Source organism: Puma concolor, chromosome A2 (genome assembly GCF_028749965.1).
Source record: "Puma concolor isolate L17-30 chromosome A2, mPumCon1.1.hap2, whole genome shotgun sequence".
NCBI classification, from domain to species: Eukaryota; Metazoa; Chordata; class Mammalia; order Carnivora; family Felidae; genus Puma; species Puma concolor.
The window spans coordinates 33825523-33847492 of NC_141668.1; the positions used below are offsets into that span (position 1 = coordinate 33825523).

General features: G+C 39.3%; 1 protein-coding gene across 11 annotated transcripts in view; it reads left to right on the forward strand.

Moving 5' to 3' along the window:
• The window catches only part of CTTNBP2 (cortactin binding protein 2), a 149823-nt gene that overhangs the window by 58418 nt on the left and 69435 nt on the right, over positions 1-21970 (forward strand). For 9 of the 11 annotated variants that reach the window (XR_015245348.1, XM_086691745.1, XM_086691753.1 and 6 more), the window contains exons 3-4: positions 3432-3656; positions 18946-20590. Coding sequence is in view for 9 of the 11 variants with exons in the window: in XM_086691745.1 (XP_086547871.1) it covers positions 3432-3656; positions 18946-20590 (1870 nt within the window). In the remaining 2 variants the exon portion in view is untranslated. Of the gene's footprint in view, positions 1-3431; positions 3657-18945; positions 20591-21970 lie in introns of those variants that run through there. The other 2 variants (XM_086691702.1, XM_086691761.1) reach the window with 2 other exon arrangements.

A 21970-nucleotide genomic window follows, 5' to 3' on the forward strand; every position in this document is an offset into this window, starting at 1 on the left:
CATTCTCAAGTAATTCTGATGCATAAACCAAGAAGTTATCTGCACATTCAGCTTTTCCTTTTTTTAGGGAAAGGCCTCTTCATACCCAGTATTAGAAACATCAAGCCATTTTTTGTTACATGATCTCCTTAAATATTAAAACTTGTATGTATTGTTGACCTGCCCTTACCAAAAGTAACTTAGCACATTAAGAATTAAATAGTGTGTTATAAACTAACATGTCCTGAAAAAGGTAAGCATTTTTTCAAGAATGTTAAAGGAATAAGCATTTAATAGTTGAAAAAATGGGTAAAATTAAGCAATTTCAATTGGCTTGGGCATGTGTTCAGTTATAGATGCTTGCCTAAATCCAAATTAAGCTAAACTCTAAAACTTGAGATGGGCAAAAGAGGAGGAAGTGGCAGGGAGGGTTAGTGGTTAGTGGGAAGTTACCTGGGCTAAGGAGGGGAAGGTGTCCCAACCTGCCAGCATCACATGGACAAAGGCATGAGGTGTGTGTGTGTGTGTGTGTGTGTGTGTGTGTGTGTGTGTGTGTGGCGGCGGGGGGGGGGGGTTGCTTAACAGTGGATATGGAAGCATTGAGGGCTGTAAGCAGAAAAGTGACTGAGGTTTCCTTAGAAAGGTATTCTGACAGTTCTGTGGTAAGCAGAATGCCTCTATTAGACACAATCCAGATTTGGGGTGTAGTTAGTACAAAGAGTCATGAACCATAGAAAACCAGCTGCTACCCGCTGTGGTTTTCCTGAAACTGCTCTTGCCTTGTTTTAGATTGGAGAGTTAATTGAGTCCTTCCTGGGATCCCCTAATTCTGCCTCAGGCATTGGGTAAACTACTACTTGGTCATCATTTTCTAGGAATTAGTTCTGCATAGAGGAGTCTGACATTGGCCTGACTTACTTCTCAGGTTCCTGGTAAGATTATCCCTTTGGGAAGAAACTTGACTCCCTCAAACAGGGAAAATGGCATGAGCTCTTTCCTTAGAGGGCTCTGGGTTGCAAATTACATTTTCCTAAGTCTGTTGGATGCTACATTTATCTGCGCAGCAAGAATACATTACATACCCATTGTCTGTTCTATGGTGGGTTGAAAGCATGTCAGCTGAATAAAAATGCCCCTACTTGAAAGGAGCTCAAAGCAAAAGGTTTAAGAGAAGACAGCCCTACTAGGCTCAGAGTGACTAGACTCTTCCCATAATAGAGATTACCAACTGGGTGTCCTGTCATCTTGTACTCCCACATTTTGTTTAGATGAAAATGTATGAGTGTTTCCTATAGACTGGGTTGGGCCATGAGCACCAAAGAGTGGGAATGAGATTGATTCAGGTCCTGTTCAGTAGACAAGTCTGGAGAACATGGCACCTCAGTTGGCAAAAACTAGATTCTAGATGCTACATAAGGAGTGTATGCAAGGCTGGCTTCCTGAGTGTACGACTCGTGCAGTTGCAGAGGGCCATGCACTTAGGAAGGCCTCCTGCTTGCTTAAATGGTATGCTGTCACCATCTTGAAATTTGTAATTTTTGATCAAAGAGCTCTATGTTTCATTGTATAGTGGGCCTTGCAGATTATGTAGTCAGTCCTAAATTTATGACCTGCATTGAGGGAAACTATGACTGAAGAGACCCAGCAGTGGGAGAGGAGACGGTGGCCTCTAAAGTCACCGCGTACTTCATAGGGAAAAGCAGGCTTTAACTATTCACCATACTCGGTAAGGCTAGTCTTCCAACTGAACCAGTCACATAGAATGTTCCTGCTCCCTTCACCTCCATCTTTATCATCTACCTCCTGTCCCTTCCAACACAGAGAGAACTACTTATTGGAGAACCACTTATTAGAAAGAGGGGGAGCAGATGTGTGTAAGGGGAGAGAGGTTTTCATAAGCCCTCCTTTCCCACGTGGTACATGTTAACTTGCAGCAGATCCTAGCTGGGGAAGGGAAGAGGTCATACCACTCAGGTTGGATATTCTAATCAAATTGAGACTGGTTTATGTCTTAAAATGACAATAGGACTTGTATTAGAGAAAAGTAAGAGGGAAAAAAAAGTAAGAGAAAAACCATAGGGGCATCTCAAGTTTTCATCCAGGGGTGGGGGGTGAATTACTATGTTGAATGAAAATTAAGAGAAAAGTGAAGGCAGAATGAAATCGCTTTTGAAATTACATCTTGGAAGTGATACTCAGTGTATTGATCACATAATTGAATTTGAAGAATCTAGAAATATCAAATGCTTTTGGACTCCTAAATCGTGTTGACTTTTAAGTTTAAAATGATCCTCTGAAGGTAGCTTAATTTTAACCGTGAAATTGGGCTTTTTGTAAACTGTATTTCTTAATCTAATTTGGTAATAGGGAAAGAAACGTTAGATTTTCCCATTTGTCATTTGCACTAGTGTTTATCTAGTTGTTGGCTTGCTGACAGTGGTCTAAAAATGGAAAAGTCTAGTTGTTCAATGCAGTTACTTTTAAAGTGAGGAAATTTATGTAATATTTCTTTAGAAAACACATTTAACATTTTGGATAATTAGCTTGATTTATTGGAAAGTAATTTAGTTTTCTCACTGACCGTGACATAGAATAATTGTTTTCTAGTGGCTATTCCCCATGACCCGAGTTAGGAAAATGTTGCTAGTTTTAATATATTTCCACTGCTATTTTCCATTTTATGCAAAGACTGTTGTAGGCTAATTATAGAAAATTGCATTTGGTGCCATGTGGATGCGAAATTAACTTTGACACTGATGGACTAACATTGAGAGTAAAATGAGGTTATGTTCTTTTCTGGGACTCTGTGAACTATATTTTAATGCCTTTCAACAATGAGAGATATTTGCATTTTCTTGAATATTCTGGAGGTTTGTGGTAATTTAGTCAAACTTCACGAAATATGAATGTTGTGACTTTTTGACATAAAGATTTCATGAAGTAGTTTCTTCTCTAGCAAATATCCTTATAAATTCTTTCTGGCTATACAAAACTTGGAGAAGATTTCTATTTTGTGAGTTAACTTGATGAGTATCATGTGAAACAAGTTCTATCAGGATAGAGATGATTTTATTTTTGAACTTCTGCTAAAAGTTATTTTAATTGTTGGTATTTCTCATTTTACTTTAAATTAGGAAAGACTGCACCTAAAATACAGATCCCTGAAGGAGTGAGCATCATGGGAAAAAGCTGTATTTGCATCATTTGTAATTTAAAAGACATTCTTAAAGGAAGAAAGCTTGAAAGTAGGCTGAATGGCATGCCAAGCTAGTCAGGGATTGGGGTCACATTCTCCTCACTTGTCTCTCACTGCCTGACATCTTACGTAAGCCATTACTCAAAAACAGCTCTATTGAATACCATTTGGAAAAGTAATCACAAAACCTTCTTACAAATATCTTTCTGTATATTTTTATTTCTTTCTTCAATATGTCCCTCTGATTTTGTTCTAGGCTCGCAGGAAAGAAGTATTTATCCAGGAACGGTATGGGAGATTTAATTTAAATGACCCATTCTTGGCACTACAGAGAGACTATGAAGCAGGTGCTGGCGATAAAGAGAAGAAGCCAGTTTGCACCAACCCCCTCTCCATCCTTGAAGCAGTCATGGCCCACTGCAGAAAGATGCAAGAAAGGATGTCCACACAGCTGGCTGCTGCTGAGAGCAGACAAAAGAAGGTATTGAGACTTTCAAACAGTCATGTTTCTTACAATACAGCGCAGAATAAAGAAACCATCTCCAAAGTTGTTGTTTGCTCTTAAATGTTATTTTCAAGAAGGGTTGGGATAAATGCTTAGAAATACAAAATGCCGACAGATTCTGGTGGCCCTTTTCAAATATAACTCAAAAATAACACTAAGCTATAAAATAAGTATAACAAAGAACGTATGTTTCCCATAATGGTTACTTTGATGCTTTCTTTAAAATATGCTTTTTTTTTTTTCCTGGACTTTTCTAGTGCCATAAGATACGTTTAACTGCTAGGTGGGATATCCAGGATTGCAACCAGAACCCTGATCAAATGGCGGTGTCCCCAACTTATTCATCCAGCTTCTGTCTCAAATATTTCTTTGCAACTAGAAATTACTTTTTTAAATGATGATTTTGGAAAATGAAATTAGCATGAGGAGAATAGAATGAAATTTGTGTGGTGTATGCAATCTCACAACATATCATCTTGAAGTCCTGGTTAGTCTCAAACTTGCCCCTGGGGTCTGATGGCTGTGTCCGCTGCAGACCTCCAGGCTCCTGCTCACATGTGTTTCATTTAAACCAACCTCCTCCTCCCTTCTCACCTCCCCCACCAACATACACATGTATTTATTGTACTTGAGTGCATGCTTCAAAGAGTTCTAAGTGATAAAAACTTACTGCGATCAGCCATAAGGAAATAGAGGTTGAAATTTTGCCCTTCTAATAGGCTGCCAAGACTACTGATACCATTTATTAGGAGAGAGTAAGGAAGTCAGAGAAGCTAATGAAGTCTAGTATGATTAGAATTTAAAGTAATCTGTTCTTCCAGCCATTATTAAAGCATGCATTTAAGTGTTTCTTCTATTTGTCCTTTTCGGAGAACCTGGTGTAGTTCACATGTAACACCTGGTTGGTGATTAAACTGAATGTGGCATACTGTAAATATTTATGATATACTGTAATTTAATGTGTGTGGTTTTTTCCAGGTAATTATATATTTGCATTGACATATGTGTGCTAATGTTCTGGTAGAAGTGTTGAATGAAAGCAAACCTCTTCCTCAGGATGTCACATAGTAGAAAACTAAAGTACTGAGTAAAATAGTACGGAAGAATAAGAAGGCTTTCCATGGATGTGAGGCAAAATCAGTTTTACTCTGGACTTTGCAAACCCTCTACAAAGCCCTGCAGACAACCACTGAGGTCTCTGGAGATTTTCAGAAATCCCTAGGAACCGCATAAGCAGGAGCCAGTATATTTCAGCTGACGTCACTGAAGCTCATTTGTATTTCTTGGATGAGACACATTTCAATTATGTTCTTAACGTGTCAAATGAACTATTTCATAATAAAGTATTTCTGCTGGGTTTTATGCTGCGTTATCAAAAATCAAGAAAATATTTTGTTTTGCCTATAATTTGCATTTAATGTATAAAAATGGGTGCTCTCCTAAATTTACTTCAGTTTTGCATTTTATCTGTCATTTCTCTTATAAGAGAAAAAGGAAGAAACTCATTTTGAGTTGAATCAAAGATTTTATTATCTAGCTGATTTTTTTTTTTTTTTTTTTTTTAATCAACTTACATCCTGTTTGTTTCTGAATGACTGGGTCATTTCCAACCTGGCTGGGAGTGAAAGGAAATTGTTTCTGTCCTATGGGTCCTATGAGGCTAATACGAAATGAGCCAGTGATCTGTCTCCCACGTATAACGGGGATACAGGCGTCCTTTATGGCCGAATTCATTGGCCTGTGTAGGCTCAGTGAAGGGTTGCTCTGATAGGCAGTGCTACGCTTTATCCATAAAGGATAGTCTATTCTGGTAGACTGTAGCATGTGAGAAGAGTTATATTTTGTACTCTTATCCTGAATCTTTACTTAGAAAGAAAATAAAATATCACATGAACTGATAAGAGCAGAAACACCAAAGTCATCTTTTTAGCAACAAAATGACCTATCACCTTTACCCCTGGAAGTAAATATTTTAACAAAACATCTTCACTTCTCTTGCAGATAGAATAAATTGCAGCTTTAGAAATCTAAAAGCAGTAAGACAAAAAATCCATTATTTTAAATGAATCCAGTTCTTTAAACTACTGCCAGAACAGAGGTTGGGGAAAGCAAAGGTCCCATTATCTACAATTCAAGTATTTATTATCAGACACTGGACATAGCTCTTTGGTAATTCGAAGACATTTGGCCTGAACACTGCTCTGGTTGGCCTTTCGAGGCGGGAGAAGAGGCTCCATGCTCATTCATGCATTGATTCCTACTGAGACTACTAATAGGAGGGTTAACTGTTTGGCAATTTGTGTGCCAGGAAAATTTGGGCAAGAGTCAATTTGGCAAATGGACTGAGCCCGTAAAGCCACTTTGAATAAGCTAATGAGTGATCATCGTGGGGAACTTTGCCTCCAGTAATCTACTTTCTGTTTAGAGCCAGTAACCTAGGGTGCAATGATATTTTGGTTTTTATTACTTATGTGCATCACCTGTTAATGGAATTTCTATCCTAATTTATTTTCAATCATTTGTTCATACTTAAATATTTCTAGGCCTGAAATAGGAAAGACTTTTTAATCTGAGCAGAGCGTTTAAAAGTCAGAAGCCTGGGAATATTCAGAAGGGAGTAATTTTTGTTTTTAATGAGTGAAAAACCTAATAGTAGCTCTGTGTACCAGCTATAGATTGTTTTGGTCGCAGCTTAGTATGATGAGGTAGGTTGCAAGGCACTAAATGTTCCAGGCAGGATTCTTAGTTGTGAGCAAGTGAAGCCAGCATTCACAGAGTTAAGCACGTGTTTAGGTTGGCTTAAGCATGGTAGAGTGCAGCTGGGAAAGCTAGGGGACCAGGTCTTAATCACCCAGCATCACTGACAACTGCTCACTGTCAGTCACGTCCGCAGTGGGTGAAACTTCTGCTGGTGAGAGGTGAATACTGTAGCCTGCTGATGCCAGCATGACTGCCATCATGCTCTAGGCCTTGAGTGTTGCCTCCCCTGGCCCTGTTTCTTCACATCACTCACCTCCAAGTTAGAGCCTAAGAGCAGATGCATCTGATTGGCCAAGCTTAGGCCCCACGCCCTCTCCCTGGTGATGAGGAAGACTGGGAAGGCAGCTATGGGGCATATTTAGCTTCTACAGAGAACCATAGGTAGAGAATTCTCCTGACATAGGAAGGAGTTGCAGGTGCTGGACGACCAAGGAAATGACAAACAAGCCAGAAAAGAACAATCAATTTATTTGTTTTAATTTATTTCATATGCCTTTTTCTTCCTCTGAATGGTAATTGTACTTGGTTCTACCACTTGTATTCAGTACTCTCTACTTCATTATAAAATGGTCACTTTTTTTTTCAATATATGAAATTTATTGTCAAATTGGTTTCCATACAACACCCAGTGCTCATCCCAAAAGGTGCCCTCCTCGATACCCATCACCCATCCTCCCCTCCCTCCCACCCCCCATCAACCCTCAGTTCTCAGTTTTTAAGAGTCTCTTGTGCTTTGGCTCTCTCCCACTCTAACCTCTTTTTTTTTTTCCTTCCCCTCCCCCATGGGTTTCTGTTAAGTTTCTCAGGATCCACATAAGAGTGAACACATATGGTATCTGTCTTTCTCTGTATGGTTTATTTCGCTTAGCATAACACCCTCCAGTTCCATCCATGTTGTTACAAAGGGCCATATTTCATTCTTTCTCATTGCCACGTAGTACTCCATTGTGTATATAAACCACAATTTCTTTATCCATTCATCAGTTGACGGACATTTAGGCTCTTTCCATAATTTGGCTACTGTTGAGAGTGCTGCTATAAACATTGGGGTACAAGTGCCCCTATGCATCAGCACTCCTGTATCCCTTGGGTAAATTCCTAGCAGTGCTATTGCTGGGTCATAGGGTAGATCTATTTTTAATTTTTTGAGGAACCTTCACACTGTTTTCCAGAGGGGCTGCACCAATTTGCATTCCCACCAACAGTCAAGAGGGTTCCCGTTTCTCCACATCCTCGCCAGCATCTATAGTCTCCTCATTTGTTCATTTTGGCCACTCTGACTGGCGTGAGGTGATATCTGAGTATGGTTTTGATTTGTATTTCCCTGATGAGGAGCGACGTTGAACATCTTTTCATGTGCCTGTTGGCTATCTGGATGTCTTCTTTAGAGAAGTGTCTATTCATGTCTTCTGCCCATTTCTTCACTGGGTTATTTGTTTTTCGGGTGTGGAGTTTGGTGAGCTCTTTATAGATTTTGGTACTAGCCCTTTGTCCGATATGTCATTTGCAAATATCTTTTCCCTAAAATGGTCACTTTTTACAATGGAAATACAATTTTTTTTTTTTTAATTTTTTTTTTCAACGTTTATTTATTTTTGGGACAGAGAGAGAGCATGAACGGGCGAGGGGCAGAGAGAGAGAGGGAGACACAGAATCGGAAACAGGCTCCAGGCTCTGAGCCATCAGCCCAGAGCCCGACGCGAGGCTCGAACTCACGGACCGCGAGATCGTGACCTGGCTGAAGTCGGACGCTTAACCGACTGCGCCACCCAGGCGCCCCTGGAAATACAATTTAATTTCAAGGTGCTTTCTAGACTTTCAAGAATAAAATGATAATCATCTAAATATTTTTTAGGAAGAATATTTAGCATGTTTTGTACATGAATTTTTAGTTCATTCATGAGTTTTTTTTGTTAAAAATTTTTTTTTTAATATTTATTTATTTTTGAGAGCAAGAGACAGAGTTCGAGCATGGGAGGGGCCGAAAGAGGGAGACACAATCTGAAGCAGGCTCCCAGTTCTGCGCTGTCAGCACAGAGCCTGACATGGAGCTTGAACTCACGAACCATGAGGTCATGAGTTGAGCCAAAGATGGACACTTAACCAATTGAGTCACCCAGGCGCCTCATAAATCTTTTTTTGTATAATTGATTTTGACTCCCCAGGAGCATTGCAGAGTGAGTATTAAGCAGGGGTGGGGGCAGTGGGGGAACTGGAGACTGTGGCCTGTGGTTCTCAGCAGAGATTTAGAAGAAAATCCATGTCTTACCCTTCCTCTCTTGAGACTCTAGATCAAAAGGAGTGGGCAGATGAGAACTGCAGAGCCCAAACTGCTGACTGGTAACTACAGCTCCTATGAAGAAAAACAATCTTGTAATGTATCTTATTGTTACGTATTTGTTGACCAGGATTGGGCAAATGGGTGGAGGTGACCAGGTGGAGAAGGGGACAAGGATGCAGTGAACGTTGAATGATTTGGGGGCCCAATGAGGAATATAGTTAAATGTCGTAAGAGTATTTTGTGGTTGTAACAAACATGCACTCTACTTTCTTATTTTACAAATGACCATAATTGCTTTCCTCTCTGTTTTCTACTTGGAATTAGAACAAATTGACTTTACATTACTGCTCTGCTCCCACCTACATAGTTTTCCCTTTCATTCTGTAAAAACAGTTGTTTGGTGCTTCTTCATTCATGGCTTCCAGTCTGGGTGCTATTCCTGGAGCAACCACCCACTTCCTCACTACCAGTGAAGCTGTCTTAGCTCTTCTAAGCTCTTCCACACAATCCACTGCGTTTTGCAAAAGGGGTTGGTGTGCTCATGCAGACGGTGGCCACTACTTGAAAGTGGTTGTGAGTAGATTCAACTCAGACAATAATATGACAAAATCAGCTAGAACTCTATAAGCTGTGTATATAGGAGGCTCTGGTTCCTTTACAATTATAGTAGTATGTTGTTGAGTTGGGTAGAGACAGCTACCCAACTCATTAAGTCCACAGCCCCTCAATCACTGCTCAGAACTGTCCCAGATTGAGCCAGTGAGAGCCCTTTTAAGCTGGCTTCTTTTGATATGTTTCCCTCATTCTTTGAGTACTTCCTTACTTTCTTGCAGCAAGATATTCCAGGCTCATATTTTTCCTCTCCCAACCCCTGGAATCGGCTCTTAGCCCCAGGAGCACTAGTTTCCTTGGTGTTTACAAAACAAATCTAGAGCTAGGAAATTATATATATTTATCATAATCATATATGTTTTTATAAACACATATTTATATTTTATTTATATGTCTATTGTTATCAAACCATGAATTCACAGCAATATTGACACCTCTGGTTCTAATCTAAAACCATAAGGATGTTCTTTTCCTTTCTGTATTTAAAATTAACTCTCTGGGGATGCCTAGGGGGCTCAGTCGATTGAGCATCAGACTCTTTTTTTTTTTTTTTTTTTTTTTTTTAAACGTTTATTTATTTTTGGGACAGAGAGAGACAGAGCATGAACGGGGGAGGGGCAGAGAGAGAGGGAGACACAGAATCGGAAACAGGCTCCAGGCTCCGAGCCATCAGCCCAGAGCCCGACGCGGGGCTCGAACTCACGGACCGCGAGATCATGACCTGGCTGAAGTCGGACGCTTAACCGACTGCGCCACCCAGGCGCCCCGAGCATCAGACTCTTGATTTCAGCTCAGGTCATGATCCTTAGGGTCATGGGATCAAGCCCCGTGTCAGGCTCCATGCTGAGTGTGGAGTCTTCTTGGGATTCTCTCTCTCTCCCTCTACGCCTCTCCCCTGCTCACATGCCCTCTCTTTCTCTCTCTTAAAAGAACTAAAACTAACTTCTCTACAGTGGGAAACCTGGCTCCCATTATGCTTCAATTTATTTACTTGTTTACTTGAACCTAGAACACACAGAGTAGTACCAGAATTGCTAAACCATAATACAATAAAAAGTAAACATACAAACCTGGAATTTACTATTGTTTACAGTTCTTTAAGGAAACATTTACATGAAGTAAAACACTTACATGAACATCGTAACTGTACAAATTGATGAGTTTTAAAAATGCATACACTTGTGGAATCTGACCCCATGTAGGATAGAAAATATTTCCATCACCAGAGAAAGTTTCCTGGAGTACCTTCCCCTAAGTTCCTTCCCCAATCCAAGCAACCACTGAATATTCTTCTGATCTTTTTCATCATCAACTAGTCTTATCTGTTTACTAGACCTTCAGGTAAATGATGACTGTAGTTAAATATTAAGCTGCAAATGCAAGAACTCAAAGCATCTCAATTTTTTTTTTAAATTTTTAAAAAATGTTTTATTTTTGAGAGAGAGCACACAAGTGTGGGAGGGACAGAGAGGGTGGGACAGAGGATCCAAAGCGTGCTCCACGCTGACAGCGGTGAGCCCAACGTGGGGCTTGAACTCACAAACCGTGAGATCATGACTTGAGCTGAAGTCAGACACTCAACCGACTGAGCCACCCAGGTGCTTCTTTAATTTTTAATATTAAAGTATAGTTGATGTACAATGTCATATTAGTTTCAGGCATACAACATAGTGATTGGGCAATTCTATACATCATGCAGTGCTTACCATGAGAAATGTAGCTACCATCTGTCACCATACAATATTATGACAGTCTTATCGACTGTGTTCCCTATGCTGTACTTTCATTCCTGTGACTTATTTAACTGGAAGTTTGTACTTCTTAATCCTCTTCACCTCATCCCTTTACCACCCTTCTCTTCCCCTCCCAGGCGACCATAGTTTGTTCTTTGTATTTATGTATTTGTTTCTGTTTTTTGTTTGTTCACTTGTTTTTTTTAGATGCTACATGTAAGCGAAACCATATGGCATACATGGAAGGATCTAGAAGGTATTCTGCTAAGTGAAATAAGTCAGGCAAAGAAATATCAACTTTGTTTTCCTTTATCAAAATTGTTTTGGTTATTTTCATACAAACTTAAAATCAGTTTGTTGGTTTTTCCAAAAGTTTGCAGGAATTGAATTTTTTTTTTAATTTTTTAAATTTATATTTATTTTTAGAGAGAGAGGGAGAGAGAGAGAGAGAGCACGCAAGCAGGGGAGGGAGAGAATCTTAAGCAGGCTCCACACACAGTGCAGAGCCCGACATGGGGCTTGATCTCATAACCATGATATCATGACCTGAACTGAAATCAAGAATTGGATGCTTAACTGACTGAACCACCCAGGCACCCCAGAATTTTATTGAATCCGCAGACTAATTTATTGAGAGTGGACATGAAGAAGATTGAGTGTTCCAACCCATTATCATAGCATATTTCTCCATTTTTAAAGTTTTTTTTATAATTTCTTTAAGCAACGTTTAGCTTTCAGTGTAGTGGTCTTAAATGTCTTTTGCTGAGATTATTCCTAAGTATTTTATGTTTTTGATGCCATTGTAAATCACCCTTTTTAAAACATTTGTTTTCCAAATATTTATCACTAGGATACAGGTATTGACTGATTTTTGTATGTTGACAGTATATCCTGTCATCTTATTAAACTTGCTTCTTAGTTTTCATAGTTGCTATGTATATTATATCTGACTTTATAGGTAAACAACCGCATCACCTGCGAATAGAGCCCATTTTACTACTTCCTTTGTAACTTGCCTATCTTCCAGCCTGCCTTCCTTGTTCTTCCCTCACCCCCATCACTGCACTGACTAGAACCCCCCCCATGGTACAGTGTTGAATAGAAGTAGTGAGAAGAGACTTCAGTGCTTTCTCTGTTTCTCAGGGAGGATACAGTCTGTGTTTCACCATTAAGTATGATGTTAGATGTGCTTCTTTACAGATGCCCTTTATGTCGTTGAGGTTTTATTCTATGTAGAGAGGTTTTTATCATGAATAGGTTTTGCATTTTGTAGAATGGTTTATCTGCACCTGTTGGTGTGGTCATGGTTTTTCTCTTTATCTTTTTAAGGTGATGAATTACACTAATTTTCAAATACTGGAACAACTTGCATTCCTGAGGTAAACTTCAGAGAGTCACCTCTTACTAATCTTATTTATATATTGCTAGATTCAATTTGCCTGTATTTTGCTAGGGAGTTTTGCATCTGTATTCATGAATGATCATTTTTCTGTAAGTTGGAAAAAAAAAATGCTTGACTGGTTTTGATTTTAAGGAAATTCTGGAATCAATATGAATTAGAATATTTTCCTTTCTCTAAAGGATATGTAGAAGTTTGACACTATTTCTGTCTTTAATATTTAGTAGACATCACTAGTAAAGCTCATAGTCCTATGAGCTAGGACTTTTCTTTAGGGGAAACTTTTGTTTGTGGATTAATTTTCTTTTCTTCATTTTTTAATTTTATTATTGTTTTTATTTTTTTTTGAGTGTGAATGCGTATATATATGTGCATGCCAGTGGAGAGGGGCAAAGGGAGAGGGAGGATGCCAATCTTAAGCAGGCTCCATGCTCAGTGCTGAGCCTGACTTGGGGCTCGATCTCACCACCGTGAGATCATGACCTGAACTGAAATCTAGAATCAGACATTTAACTGACAGAGAGCACCCAAGCATCCCAACTTGTGGATTCAATTTCTTTAAAAGATAAAAAGCCATTACAATTTTCTATGCCATTTTATGTCCTGAAAGTTGTGTGTTTCAGAGGAATTTGATTTGTTGAATTTATTGACACATAGTTATTCATTATTTTTAATATTCTTTCTGTAGTGATATTTCCTCTTTTATTCCTATTATTTATAATTTGTGTTTTCTGTGTAGCCCAATCTGTTTTTTTTTTAAATGTTTCACAATATTATTGATCTTTTGGATGAAAAATGTTTGGCTTTGTTAATTTCCCCATCATTTGTGTTATTTAATTGATTTATTACCTTTGTCATTCCTTTCCTTTTACTTTATATTGGCTTAACTTCTTTGAGTTTCTTAAGGTGAAACCTAGGTGACTTATTTGAGATGACCCTTCTAATATGTGCAGTTAAAGATACAAATTTCGATATCCTCTGCTTTAAATGTTTTAAATTCTCTCCTTTCACTGCATTCCATAGATTTTGATATGTTATGTTTTTATTTTCATTCAGCCCAAAGTCTGATCTGACTTCCTTTGTGTTTTCTTCTTAAAGCTTTATACTGCTTAGAAGTATGTTTTATTTTTGAATTTTGGGGTGTCCTTAATCTTATTGTGATTTATATACAGTTTTGTTGTCAGAGGACATATTCTATAAGATTTTAGCCTTTTGTAAATTGTTGGTGGTTTTTAATAGCTCAGCAAGTGAATCTGAAAAGACTGTATCTTCTGTAGTATTGGGGTATTGTGTTCCAAATGCAAGTCAGCCAAGGGTGTGTTTGTGGTGTTATTCAGATCTGTAGTGTTGCAGATTTTTCTTAATCTAGATTTTTTTATGAGAGAAGATTGTCATTATTATAGATTTATCTATTTTTCCTTTTATTTCTGTCAGGTTTTGCCTCATATATTTTAAAGATAATTTAGCCATCATTTGTATTATAGTTTCTGTGTTTGTAATGTCTTTTTTTTCTTTGGCTGCTTTCAGGATTATTTCTTATCCTTGTTTTCAGCAATTTTACCATGATGTGCCTAGGTATGATTGCTGAGCTTCCTAGATACTTCCCCTCCACCCCAAACTTGTGAATTTTTTTTGTCCATTATTTCTCTTACTATAGTTTTCCTCATTCTCTCTCTCCATTTTCGATTCCAGTTATGTAGAATTTAGACCACATTATATTGTCCTACAGGTCCCTGAGATGCTGTTCAGTCAACGAATTTTTTCTGTATTTCTTAAATTGGATACTTTCTTTTGTTCTGTTTTCAAATTCACTGTCCTTTTTATTCTACTCAAGTCTGCTATTAAGCCTATTCAGTGAACATTTTTCATTTTAGATTAATATCTTTTCTACAGTTTCCATTTGGTTCTTTTTTTTCTTTTCTTTTTCCCCTAGTTTCCATTTCTATGCCAGGATCCTCCTTTGTTCAATCATTGTGATGATATTTTCTTTGAAAATGGCTCCTTTAAGTTCCTAGTCTGCTAATTCCAATATGGATCATCTTTGGCCCAGTGTTTCGAATATGTTTCTCTTGACAGTCGATCACTTAAAAAAAAATTACTTTGCATGTCTAGTAATTTTTTTATATATTAGACATCCTGATTAACATGATGCAGACCTTCAGGATTCTATTATCTTCTGAAGAGTGTATTTTGTTCTAGTAAGCACTTAACCTGGTTATATTCAGACTCCAAACTGTCCCCTTACAGCTGGCAATAGCTGAAATATTTGTTCAGTTCTCTCAGCCATTAAGCAGCCACCTCTGTCGTTCAGTGTGGAGTCTCCCCCTTGAATGTATAAATCAAGAGTCAACCTAGGATTCGGCTGGGGCTAATTGTGGCAGCCCTAGTTCCCATTTTGACTCCTTGAGCCACTATAGGGAGTACTTATGCTTGAGCTCCTGCTGCCAATGCTGTCAGGACAGGGAACTGCCCTCACTTGCAAAGCTATGCAAGGGCAAACCTCATCCAGTTCTGTTGGCTCCTTTCAGATGGGAGAATGTACTCCTCTTCTGTTTTTACCACTTACTATGCTCCAAAGCTTTCAAATAGTTACTTTTTAAAAATATTTTTTCCAAAGATTTTAATTGTTATCTGCCAAAGAGATAGTCTAATAAAAGCTATTTCACCATTATTGGTAGTGAAACTTTCTCTGATGTACTTTGTAATTGTTGAATTGTAACTGCTATGTAACTTACTAAAAAATCCATCTGTATGCTGAATATGGTCTATTCTCTAGATCATTGTTTGCCTGGAAATGTGTTTTCAGAGGAAAAACACTGCAAAAATGGCATACTTTTAAGTAGCACAAATAATTATTATATTATTAATTGAAAACATAACATTTTTTAATGCCAGGCACAATGGCATATGCTTTATATGCATTGCCTCATTTAATCCAATAAGGTAACTCGTATTATTGCTCTGTTGTGCAGATAAAGGAACCAAATAGAAATGATCTGGCAAGAGAATTTACCAAAGTGACACAGCTAAGGTGTTTGGGATCAGACCTTAGTGCATCATCACTTAACTCTTGCAAGCACAAAGACTTTGTCTCTGGGCCAAAATGACCAAGGAACTTTTTTTGTAACATAAAAAAATTTTTTTTATATATGGAATATACATACATTTTATGTATGGTTTATAAACCAATTGGAACCAGTAGAGAGGGAGATGTTTAATATTTATAAAGAGTGTGATAACTGATAGAGCAAGGCTCAGGTGACAGGAGAGAATAAAGTTAATTGTTGAAGAAAGTCTGTCCTTGAACAGATGGAAATCCTCCCTTAGAGTGAAGGGAAGGAAATATATTGGTGTGGTTATAAAAAACAAACAAAAACATGCTTAAGGGAGGAGACAGAATGTAAAGTGAGTGAATTTTTTTGATAAGAGAGTTTATTAGGGTAGACTGAGAGTTTGTTGAGTGGCTGTTGGGTGAAGTTTTAGGGAGAGTGGCAGTTTAAATAATTCCCTGAAGTAAATGGTAGAGGAGGCTAAACAGTTAGGAAGAGTGATTGGGGCTCAGAACTTGTCTGGAGCCCTATGTTTGCAGGTGCATTGATTATGTGGCTTCCTCTGCTGTCTATGGTGACATTAAAAAAGACTTGTGTTCATCTGAGATAGGATTTACAAGGTCTGAGTGGTGGAAGGACAAAGATACAAAAAGATTATGGGTGCTTTTTTTTTTTTTAAGATTTTCTTTTTAAGTAATCTCTACCCCCAATGTGGGGATTGAACTCATGACCCCAAGATCAAGAGTTGCACACTCCACTGACTAAGCCAGCCAAGCACCCCATGGGCGCTTTTGTAGTAGTATAGTTTTCTGTATAAATATGTGAGATTTGCTGAGTTGATCTGTTAGAAGTCTTTCTTGAATTTGATTCCCAAGTGTGAGATGTAAGTTATTTCAAAAATAAAATGTGATGATCCCTAGTGAATAAATAGTGTGGGCAAGATGTATGATGTGGTGAGAAAAGCTTGGAACAGTGGCTCTGAGTGCCATGATCCTGACTGATTGATTAGATGACATCAGAGAAATCACTAATTTAGCCTCCAGTTAGTTGTTGTGCAAAATGAAGGTAGCCCTTAAAGTTCTACATCTTTTTTTTTTCCAGCTTCCAAGATAAATGATGGAACTCATTTTTAAAATAAGCTGAAAATTGACCGCTAGGTTTTGCTTTTTCAACATTGCCATAAGAATTTAGGGCAGTGGTTAATATAAAATTTAAAACCTTCTTAATAGTTCTAACTTTGTGTATGCCTTCCACAGAAACTTACTATTTGATGTATTTAGAAGGATTAAATATGCTTTGACTATAAGTCACATTTTCTGTGAGGCACCTAGATGAATAAAACTATGTATATAAATATAGTAAATGACAGCATTATTTTCCCCACGTCTTACCTTACCTATTTAGGAAATCACCCCTTAAATTTCATGTAGAAGAATAGAGTGTATGCATATAAACAATTGTCATTTATTATTCTGGGGGAATTATCTGTATTCCTGAGCACCTACTTATAGGACCCATGCAATGCTATTCAATTTCTTCAAGGCAGGAATCATCCTAAAGTAAATGAATAATCTTTGACTCTAATAAGCCATTCTCTCCTTTTGGTTCCCTGACTGACTGTGAAAGTAATGGATTTATTTTCTCAGCAGGGTGAGAAACAGGAGCACATTCTCACAACTGCTGGATCATGTGAGCATCTCCTTCTGTTACTGATGACTAAAAACTGACTTAAACAATTACTGGATCTCATGAAAGTATATTTATATTTAACATCTGGGGTTGGTAGTCAGTGGGGGGAGTCCTTTCTGTGTCTTTATCAGTTAAATCTGTAACTTTTATGAATCTGAGGGCCCTTTAATGGACTACCAATGGAATGCTTCTCTAGCTGGGAAGGTGAGGCATGTGGACCTGCCTGACTGCTACAACCCAGCTCAGGGATTTGTCCTTCATGAGCACCTCATGGCAGATGCTATTCTGGAAAGAAGTGAGAAACCTGTGCAGACATGTTACAGTAGTGCTTCTCTGAGGTTGTAAGTCCTGTGTACCCAGAAAGGCCATCAGGGTGCAGAACTTTTCTTGTTTCTGTGAACTACGTTAATTTCATGCATCCAGTCAACAATTTATTAAGCACCACTGTGTGCCAGGTCTTGGGAACACAGCAGCAAAGAAGACATAGTCCCGCCCTCATGGATTCACATTCTAGTGGGGGCAGGTAGGTGCTAAACAAAGAGTGATGAGCACAAGGGTGGAAGAGACCATTGTTTTCTGTGGGGCAGTGAGAAGGAGGCCTCACTGTAAAGGTGATAGTTGAGCAGAGGCCTGGAGGAAATAAAGAAGTCAGACTTCTGTGCTTTTGCATGCTTTTGTGCATATTAAAAAACCACACCTGGAGATACAAAAGTATTTTAAAAGCTCCTTCTCTACATTGAAACTAGAAGAATGTTTTTTTTTTGGGAAAGCATGAATCCTAGGGGCCTGTGGCTTGGTGGGCAGACAGGGTCTTTTTGTGAAGGAAAAGATGCCCCTTCTTTCCAGGCAGATGCCTGGACAGATATTGGGGGAGTAGACAAGGGCTGTTTTTTGGCTCTGGCTCACCTCTCCATCACCTCTCCAGCTGGTCATCATTGTGTGGTGCACAAACTCCTTAGCCCAGGGGCCCTGCATGAAGGTGTGTGGTGGCATTCTGGGTAGGAGAACCACAAGGTCAAAGATCCTGAGGCAGGACGGTGTTTAAGAACCAGGGAGGCCAATGTAGTGGAAGCTAAGGGAGCAAGAGGGATTGGAGGAGACGGGGTCAGACTTTCGGTTTATTGATAGTGATTATAATTTTAGTAAGATATTTCTTTAGTTCTTGCAGGTTTTCAAAGAACTTTCATATATGATTTTGTATGATTTCTAGAGCAGCCCATCATAAGCTTGCAGTTAAAAAAAGTTAAAAAAGTTAAAGTTAAGTTAAAAAACACTTAGCAAATACGGAAGCATAGAATTTAACTACAGTTCTGTTTTCAGCACTTTTCTTTATACTGCACTTTAAAGGTTCATTAGTAATCTTAAGGCATTTAAACTTAAAAAAAAAAAAAACGACACCAGTTCCCTTAGAGTTCTATTTTTACAAAAACAGAACTTTCTGAGCTCTGTTGTGATTTGAAGTATCAGATTACTGTTCTTTTTCTGTAGTTCAATAGATTTTTAAAACTTCTTTATTGCTGTGACTTAGATGTATTCATTAAGTCATTTGCATCTATTTTCTCATTTAATGAGTATCTAAAATATTATCTTTCATATTACAACACATCTTAGAACTGTGGCATTTTAGCTAACCCAAACCACACAGTTGTTACACAATTAATAAAACTCTCACACGAAGCACTTCTTTGGCTGAAAGAATTCTCTGCATATTAATCGGGGCTGTCCTATGAATGTCTTTCAGCTGGAGATGGAAAAGCTTCAGCTACAAGCCGTTGAGCAAGAGCACCAGAAGCTGGCGGCCCGCCTGGAGGAGGAGCGGGGCAAGAACAAGCATGTGGTCCTGATGCTGGTCAAGGAGTGCAAACAGCTCTCAGGCAAAGTAATAGAGGAGGCCCAGAAGTTAGAAGAGGTGATGGCCAAACTGGAAGAGGAAAAGACAAAGACAAGTGCTTTAGAAGAGGAACTGTCTGCTGAGAAACGAAGAAGCACAGAGATGGAAGCTCAGATGGAAAAACAGCTCTCCGAGTTTGACACGGAACGGGAACAGCTTCGTGCTAAGCTGCACCGAGAAGAAGCACACACCACTGACCTCAAAGAGGAGATAGACAAGATGAAAAAAATGATTGAGCAACTGAAAAGGGGAAATGACAGCAAGCCAAGCCTCTCTCTGCCCCGTAAGACAAAAGATAGGCGCGTGGTCTCCATATCTGTGGGAACAGAAGGACCTGTGACAAGGTCTGTTGCTTGCCAGACAGACCTGGTGATAGAAAGCACTGACCACGTGAAGAAGTTGCCTTTGACTGTGCCCGTAAAGCCTTCCGCAGGTAGCCCCCTAGTTCCTGCCAACACGAAAGGAAATGTGTGCACCGGTGCCGCTCTGGGCAGACCAGGTATTGACAGGCAGGCTTCCCATGGTGACTTGATTGGCTCCTCTCCGCCTACTGTCCCACCTCCAAGTGCAAATAGAATTGAGGAAAACGGACCCAGCGCTGGCTCAGCCAGTAGCACACCCCCACTTCCCAATAGCACTGCCCCTCCCACCGTGCAAACGCCAGGCATAGCTCCCCAGAGCTACTCACAAGCACCGCCTGTGCACAGTTTACATTCACCGTGTGCCAATGCGTCTTTGCATCCAGGTCTCAATCCACGAATCCAAGCAGCTAGATTCCGATTTCAGGGCAATGCTAATGACCCAGACCAAAATGGAAACACTACCCAAAGTCCTCCATCAAGAGATGTCTCTCCTACAAGTCGTGACAACCTAGTGGCCAAACAGCTAGCTCGGAATACTGTGACCCAAGCACTGTCGAGATTTACAAGCCCTCAAGCAGGAGCACCCTCAAGGCCTGGAACAGCCCCCACAGGGGACGGTGGCACCTGTCCTCCAGTCAGTCGGACCAGTTTAAAGACTCCTGGTGTAGCACGAGTTGACAGAGGAAACCCTCCTCCTATCCCTCCAAAAAAGCCAGGGCTCTCCCAAACTCCTTCTCCACCACACCCCCAACTCAAGGTTATTATGGATAGCAGCAGGGCCTCCAATGCAGGGGCCAAAGTTGATAACAAAACTATGGCTTCGCCTCCTTCCAGTTTGCCACAAGGGAACAGGGTAATAAATGAGGAGAATCTCCCTAAATCATCTTCCCCTCAGCTGCCACCAAAACCATCCATAGATTTAACTGTGGCACCGGCAGGCTGTGCCGTTTCAGCCCTGGCCACGTCTCAGGTGGGTGCCTGGCCTGCTGAAACCCCTGGACTGAACCAACCTGCATGTTCAGAAAGTTCCCTTGTCATTCCCACCACCATTGCCTTTTGCTCTTCCATAAACACTGTTAGTGCCTCATCCTGTAGAACAGGTGCCTCAGACAGCCTCCTGGTAACAGCATCAGGTAAAGGGATTGCAATATTATACCCTTTTTTAAGAATGTGGCCTGTCTTCTCACTTGCTTTAATTTCCTTCACATTGCCTTGAAACTTTTTTTTTTATTTGATAGTTTTTTCTATTGCTTTCTATTCCCTTTTCTTTTCTTTTTCTTTTTTCTTTTTTTTGTTGTTGTTGTTGTATTTTTCTTTAAAGGCTCCAGGGTATGGTGATTCATCTTGCTATATGAATTATGGTTCCTTTATGCTAAGTGCTTTCTTTTTTTAAAATAATCTGAAAGTAATGGTTTGGAGCACATGGAGACCATTAATTTAGAGATACTAAAGCATTTTCCATGGGAAGAAAGACACGCTGTTGCTTCTTTTCAAATATTTATCTCACAAGACTTTAATATTAGAGGGTCATCACTAGACAATCTGTGTTCCATTCTATCCCTTGTGAGATAACGTTAAAAAATCCTTTCAAGTGGTTATTAACACTACAGTCTATCTTGGGGATTATCCAGTTGATTAGATTCACTCTGTAACTGGTGTGTTCTAAGTTTTAATATCGGTTTGATACTCTTTAACATCAAAAATAGAATATATATGTTTTAAGTCTGTGTTCTAAGTTTAGTTTATTTCAAGCTGTTTACTCTGTTCCAAGCTGTTGTCTTCCAACCCTTGAACACAGATGGATAACTTAGCATGTGGGCTATATTAGAAAAGGTTTTCATTGCAGATGTGGTTTATGAAGTCACTGAATCAGGGACTCTTACACAAAGAAGCTGATAAAAAACTGGATTTTCCCCTTTTGTTATATGGTGCTAGAGGAAGCATTGCTTTTTATTGACGTGACCGGATTAGTTCTTCACTGAGGAAATGCGGCTCTAAAATAACGTTGTAGTGTCAAAGTTCTGTTGAAACTTGAGAGAAGTCTCTTACTGTGGGATCTTAGTGGCTATCAGAGAACACTGGTTCTAATGAGTGGGAACTTTAAGCATTGAAGGAAGGTTTGGGTAGTGTTGCATTTAAAACTCAGGGTAGGAGGAGTGGGAATGAGAAAAATAGGTACCACTGTTCTTGCTAATTGTTAGGTAATGAGAGCAATATACCAGGACTCACTTATCCAATTATAAGCTGTCTCCTTGAAAGTGTGCTGCTTGAGAGGCTGTTTGTATTTTGGTGCATAATTGGGAATTGGAAACAGCATGGCCTTTGATGTCAGTCAGATCTGCATTAGAATCTAGACTCTGCAATTTATGGCTGTGTGTTTAGGTGATTTTCTTGGACTGAGCAAGTTTTCTCATTCTTAATATGGAGCTTATGCTACTCATATGGGGTAGGGTGGCTATTAGGATTAACTATCATAACGTGCAAAGAGCTTGGTATTTTAGCAGCATGAGTGA